General features: G+C 36.4%; 1 protein-coding gene across 1 annotated transcript; it reads left to right on the top strand.

The window, feature by feature from the left end:
• Positions 1 to 4: 4 nt before the first annotated feature.
• LOC134256685 (sulfate transporter-like) lies at positions 5 to 1455 on the top strand (the record flags this gene model as incomplete). Its single annotated transcript, XM_062739366.1, has 1 exon — positions 5 to 1455. A coding segment is annotated over one exon (1398 nt), but the record flags the coding sequence as incomplete, so codon positions are not given.
• Positions 1456 to 7121: the final 5666 nt, after the last annotated feature.

Raw genomic sequence — 7121 nt, 5'->3', positions numbered from 1 at the left:
CACTGCCACCATTCATATTATCACGAGTCAAATTCCGAAGAGCATTGGAGTTCGGATACCATCGGTCGCTGGCCCGGGGAAACTAGTGAAAACGTACATCGAAATCTTTAAAAATATAAACACTGTTAATGTAGGTTCCATTCTCACATCGATAATTTGTATCATAATTCTAATATTCTTCAAAGACTTTATAAATGAAAAGTTTAAATCAAAACTGTACATGCCGATTCCAATAGATCTTATATTAGTGATTTGTGGAACTATTGTATCGTACTTTGGGAACCTTAAATCTAACTTCGACATACCAGTTGTAGGCGAAATATCTCTAGGAATCCCACCTCCTACTCTTCCTGACATAACAACTGGTATTATAGGAGATTCTGTCGTGATTGCCATTATAGTTTTTGTTTTGACCATTTCCATGGCCAAAGTCTGCGAGAGTAAGAGCACCATCAATGCCGACCAGGAACTAGTAGCGTACGGAATGTCCAACTTTGGTGGTTCTTTTTTCCGATGCTTTCCTTCCTGTGTAGCACCACCTCGTACAATTTTACTGAACACCATGGGGACCAAAACCACACTTAATGGACTATTCTCAGCTGTCGTTATATTGCTTATTTTATTGTTTTTAGGAGAGTACTTTCAATACCTACCATTGCCCATTTTGTCTATAATGGTCATCATGGCAGTTAAGAATCTGCTTCTTCAATTCCGCCAGTTACCACGGCTATGGAAGATAAACAAATATGATTTTACCGTTTGGGTAGCCACGATAATGTGTGGAGTCTTTATAGATTTTCCTTATGCTTTGTACTGTGGAGTTGGACTAAGTATTTTCTTCGTCGTTTTTCAAAGCCAGAAAGGAAAAGTGGGTTTGTTTGGTAAAGTGGTGAACGAAGATTTGTATGTTGAAGAGTCAAAACACACAGTTCTTCCGTCAAATGTGAAGGTATTTAAAATGGAATCGTCCCTTTTCTTTGCAACAGCGGAGTCTTTTCGTGATAAATTATACAAACTGGCCGGGGATCCAAGGAAAATGAAGAAAAGCTCGGAAGAGGTGTCAATTTCTGTGGACGAAAGACCTCCTAGGGAAAGTAGGAAAAACAAAACTTCCTCCTGTGGCAACCTCGAAGACAGACTATGTGAAGGGGACATACACACCGAGACGAAGTATGTTGTCATTGACTGTTCGTCTTTCAATTATGTGGACAGTAATGGAGTTTCCATAATGTCGCTAGTTGTCATGGAATACCGGTCAGTTGGGATTAAGGTTCTATTGGTCCGGTGCAGCACAAACTTTCTGGGAGTGATGTTGAGGTCAGAGTTGATGAAGACGGTCGGGGAAGAAAACGTGTTTCCGGATATAGTGGACGCTTTGCATCTTGCTGTATCAGATGAATGATGTAGTTTAGCGGTCCTTTTACTGATTTCATAAAATGATGATATGATATTCAACATTTGTTTTCTGTTATTCTCGAAAAGCGGGAGGGTATATAGTAATCGTTATGTCCGTCCGTCCGTCTGTTACGCTTTGGGGGTACCAATCTCTTATCCGCCACTCCTCTCATACCACTGCATGAAATTTGATGAAACTCACTGAATCTTTATTACATATTGCCATTATGCACCTCCTATTTTACTTTTTGATCCGACACATATTTGTCCCCCGCTTGAAAAGTGGGGAATATTAATTTGGGTTTGTCCGTCCGTCTGTCCGTCCGTCAGTCCGTCTTTCTGTCTGTCTGTAACGCTTTCGTTTCCACACGATATCTCGAGAACCCTTTGAGCTTTTGCAATGAAATTTAGCATAGCAACTCCCTATGGACTAAAGAAGAATCCTATTGATTTTGTAGTCAAAAGGTCGAAGGTCAAGGTTATAAATAAACAAATTCTGTCTGTTATAACACTTTCGTTTCCACACGATATCTCGAGAACCATTTGAGCTATTGCAATGAAATTTTACATAACAACTCTCCGTGGCCTAATGAAGACCCCTATTGATTTTGAGGTCAAAAGGTCAAAGTTCAAGGTCGTAAATTTATACATTCTGTCTGTGTGTAACACTATCGTTTCCGGGCGATATTTCAAGAAGATTTTGAGCTTATGCAATGTAATTTTATACCAAAACTCCCTAGGACCTCTCTCACCCCTCTCAAAGTGCCCCGCCCCGTTTGTTTTATTAGTATTTATAGTATTACATGTCGCTATTTTTACCACAGGGGCATGAGGAGAGTTATTGCGTATAAAGCAGGTTCTCGGCGGACTTTATCTATTAGAACTGTTTAATAAAGGCTAAATAAATCAAACACCATGGATTGTGTAAAATTTTGACAACACCGAACATGAATATATACATATATTTACATTTTCAATGTCTTTGTCCGAGATAAAATTACCAAATGTAAATGTACTTTATTTCTCCATCAATGTATTGGCGCAGTTCCAAAAAAAACCACGTGCAGGGCGGGACAAACAGCTAGACAGAAGCAGGGCTTGGAGCACGTGGATTGGCGGAATCAAAGCATGTAAATATAAGGAATAACTGTCAGATTTTTCAATTTCATGAAGATGATCAATCGATTGGCTTGCGTGATAATTTTATGCATAAACGCCTTCGGCGTTTATGCAAATTATCACGCAAGCCAATCGATTGATCACATCATGAAATCGAAAAATAAGACAGTTATTCCTTAAGTATGTGACTTCACTTCTGCATATACTTGACTTCATGTAAAGCGATTCCGTGGTCTAGTGGAATGTTTCTCGCTTCCCATGCGAGAGGTCGCGAGTTCAAGTCCCGGACGGCCCATTTTTTTTTTAGAGAAATACTTTTTTTTTCTAAATAATAGTATTCAGCACGCGAAATGAAAAATTTACGAGGTCTGGCTTGTACAAACTTATAAAATCATCATTACAGTGTGATAAATATTCCATATAAAAAGAATCTTCTATACACATAATAAAGAATAAGCAATTAAATCTTTATATCCATAATGGTATATTTTATTTGCTTCAGTATACATGCATGTTTACATTTAATAATTCTACAGATTCAGTGAGGGGGATCCGACTCTCCCCCTCCCCCGAACTGCGCATGTTTTACTTTTTCCTTAAGCGGGGGACACAAATTCTCTGAATGAGCTTGTTTGGGTTTCCCATAGCAAAACATAAACACTCCCATTATATATTCATGTGGGAGGCTGGGGTATCATTAAATGAGCTCATTGCTCACAATAATTCTATTTTGAAATAAAATTATAAATATGGCCCTTTGAATTAAATCTGAAAGGGAGAAGGCATAACAAACAACAAAATTTGAAAGAAAAAAAACCCGCACATATACTTTGCAAAGTGTATCTAGATGTACTGTGAGCAATGAGCTCACTAAATGATACCCCCCCCCACCCCCTCGCATATGGTAATAAAAGCAAAGTCCATGATTTGCGCATGGAGATCCAAAATAAGAGTCAGATCAAAGAGTGAAATAGGAGGTGCACAATCGCATTATGTAATAAAGAATCTGTGATATATCGGTTCTTATTCAGCAGTAAAGGAAGTTGCGAATAAGAGATGGGTACCCCTCAGTACAGTATAGTAGAAAGTATAGCCTTGTCCATGTTTTGCTATGGGAAACCCAAAATATGTGACCGATCCAAAAGTAAAATAAAAGGTGCACAATGACACTATGTATCAAAGATTCTGTGAAAGTATCATTAAATTTCATTCAGTAGTAAAAGAGGAGTTGCGTATAAGAGATGGGTACTGGAAAGCGTAACAGACGGACAGACGGATCTCTATAGAAGCGGGGGTATAATAAACGACGATTATATTTTTGCATTTTATGTTGTTCGAATTTGAGTGATCAACACAAACTGCATGTTCCATTTATTGTCATTCTTTAGAAGTCTTCCAATTATTTGTTTATCAATTACTAGTAATTCTTTCGATATTTAATATGACCAAGATTCATGGATTCAGAGCAAAGCTCTGAAATTTCTATGCAAGTTCCAAAACATTTTCATACCCCCCTTTTTGAAATTCGGGAGGGTATATAGTGACCGGGAAGTCCTTCCGTCCGTCTGTTACGCTTTGGAGTGTCCATCTCTTATCCGCAGTTCCTTTTCCAACACTCATTGAAATTAAATGAGACTACAAGTATCACATATATAAGAAAGCACGATAAAGCTGCCTCAGTGCTATAGTAACAGACAGACGGACGAACATACCGATTACTATATACTCTCCCGCTTTTCAAGCGGGGGTATAATAATATGTTCACATATTCTTTATCACATAATGCCATTATGCCGGAGGTATCATTTAGTGAGCTCTGTGCTCACAGTACCTCTAGTTTCTATTATGAATTATGTTGAAGGGTATGCCAGAAGATGGACAAAATATAAAAGGGAAGACCTCAGCTGAGTGTATTTGCATTATTATCTTAATGATTTAAAGTTCTTGTCATGCATGCATAATCTACAATGTACTCCGGTATTGGTTATTGTACAATCCTGTTAATCGAAACTATTTGTGGTATATTTACTTATATATATGTTCATATTGAGAGGACTTTTTAAAATTCAATCAAATTTGAAAAGTTCACTTTCAAAAAAAGGCAAGGAATATAACTTATTGAAAGCGGATTCTTGTAAACATTTCGAATGATGAGGAAACTGTCATTCTCTCTGGTTGTGATTTACGCGTTGATTATCAGCGGATTGTTCTGTGCTTTGTTCACTGATTATTGGATAGATGAAACAGAGTATAACTTTGGAGTCTTCAAGTACTGTACTCACAATGCTACAAGCTGTCAAAGTGTTACAAGTGAACTACAAAGTGTCCAAAGTAAGTATATTAAATGTAGATTTATGGTAATTTTAAAATGTTATTTTTGCATGTTGTCTGAAGTTCTCTTTCACTTTCTATATTTTAACTTTCCAGAAAATTTCAACAAAAATCATATAAAAAAATGAGATTTACTTGATTAAAAGTAAGTATGCTTGTAAAGAGACAAATATTGTCGATCGTCGGGGAACTGGTGGAGCGGATAGTTAAAAAAAAAAAAACAAACTTGGTATGAAAATTCCTTGTCAAGTATCTGAATAGGAAATATTGTTAGCCTTTCCAGTTTTAGCTAATTTCAAAATGTTTTAAAAAACGTCATCTAAGAACACTTAGGCAAACGTTATGAATTTGCCCTGCAGAAGCAGTACGGTAATACTGTACAGTAACCACAGTTCCCGTGAAAGAGCTAAAAGTTTTGTCAAAAACGAAAATCGTATGAGATTGATACTGGTTTGGTTTAACATCTATAATTGTGTGATTTAATATTTGTTATATCCAACTCATTGAAATGGTGTGTATTCTCTCGACAAGCCTGGCGAAAAGGCCATTTTAACGAGTTTGACAAAGCAAATATCAAATTAGTGAAATTACACAAATATCAAATTATCCTCTATTAATCTGAAGTCGCATTAATCTTAAAACTGTGTCACAGTTGATATTTAATTAGATACTTTGTGAATAATTCATATTTGATTAGCGCGCATTGCTAATCAAACGTAGCGCTGTTTGTGTGAATGAGTGCCATGTGTGAATGTTTTGTTTGTCACGTGATGTTTCTATTTTTAGCTTCCCAACCGACCAGGTATACGAGTACGACCAGTGGACCAATGACAGACCTCTATCTGATAATTAATATGCATGTATACTAACTTCGTGCACTATATAAGCGCTTATCCCGCCAAATAAGATATCTATCAGCTTTTACCTTCACGGTTTATGAGGTCTAACCATTTATGAAGTCATCGAGTTATACGATGTCTTGATTACTATTATTATAATATTCATTATTTTATGATACTGGATACCTGGTAAGATTAAATTCTAATGATGTAATTACTTATATCAATTTTGATAATACGTAAAATATTTTAATGACAGCGACGTGAATTTGCATGTTGTGTAATTTGTAACATTGTTTAGCGTGCTGTATTTGTCTCTTGTTAATGTGTGTGTTGTGAGAGTGTTTTCTATGTTTCTAGGTTTCTTTTCTGTTATCCATAATAAAACATCATTACTCGAATCCAGCGTTTTCTCTGAAACGATTGACCCTGTGACAACTGGATACAATTTAAAAGATCACTTACCTTTGGCTAGAAAGATGGTTTACATTTGAGTTCTTCTTTATTAAATCCATTGACTAGCATTGACAATTGAGTGCTTGTATAGCTTAATTTCAATATCCATAGAGAAACCTGACACTTAGCCCCACTTTAAATGATTAATTTAAATTAAAAAAAAACCCAGTCAAAGGACGATAATAGGTTTGGAGTTTATATCAATTATATTGATCGATATGATAATCAATCGCTACATGTATGTAATTATTACTGGTATTTTTTTTTTTATCTATGGGAGTATGGGGCACTGCATCTTTTGTAACCTCGCAGACTACCATCGGTCTTCACTAATATCATTTATTATACCTCATTATAAATATTCTAAACAACGCGTTATCTGATTGGTTCTAAGTTATCACGTGATCGGGCCGTAAAACTTCATATTTCCCGGCCGTCGGCATGCTTTTCATCATATAGCCTTAGTACATAAGTCCTCGAACCTAAGGCCTCGATATCCGGTGAAGCATGAAGCGGTTCGAGGACTTATGTACTAAGGCTATATGATGAAAAGCATGCCGACGGCCGGGAAATATGATGTTTTACGGCCCGATCACGTGATAACTTAGAACCAATCATTGTTCCTAGGGAAATTTCTATATTTATTCATTACAGTTAAGTTTATACATTATATTCAGCACAACTTGTCGTTTGTAACGGACTTGTATGAAGAGAGAGCCCTCTCGTTTGTAGCAAAATACCTTCTATAGAGGGGGTCTGGTATGTTTTCGTCCACTTTTCAAAGTATTGTAGCTAAACGAGAAAGTAAAATTTGTTGTAGATTGGTATATAATCAGTTAATTTCTTATAAGACAGCCTGGCTAATCATTGATTTGCATTTCACAATGAAATACTACCGTTTTTAATCCATCTTACGAGAAAATAGAGGAGGATCGATAGCATTTCATTGAAATTAAAAGTCTAACTGAATTGCTCTTAGAT

The sequence above is a fragment of the Saccostrea cucullata genome, unplaced genomic scaffold, assembly GCF_032062105.1.
Source record: "Saccostrea cucullata isolate Sc308-1 unplaced genomic scaffold, CSIRO_AGI_Scuc_v1 ctg17067, whole genome shotgun sequence".
Classification (NCBI taxonomy): domain Eukaryota; kingdom Metazoa; phylum Mollusca; class Bivalvia; order Ostreida; family Ostreidae; genus Saccostrea; species Saccostrea cuccullata.
Note: the sequence above shows the minus strand (reverse complement) of the source record. Positions and strands in the feature narration are given on the sequence as shown.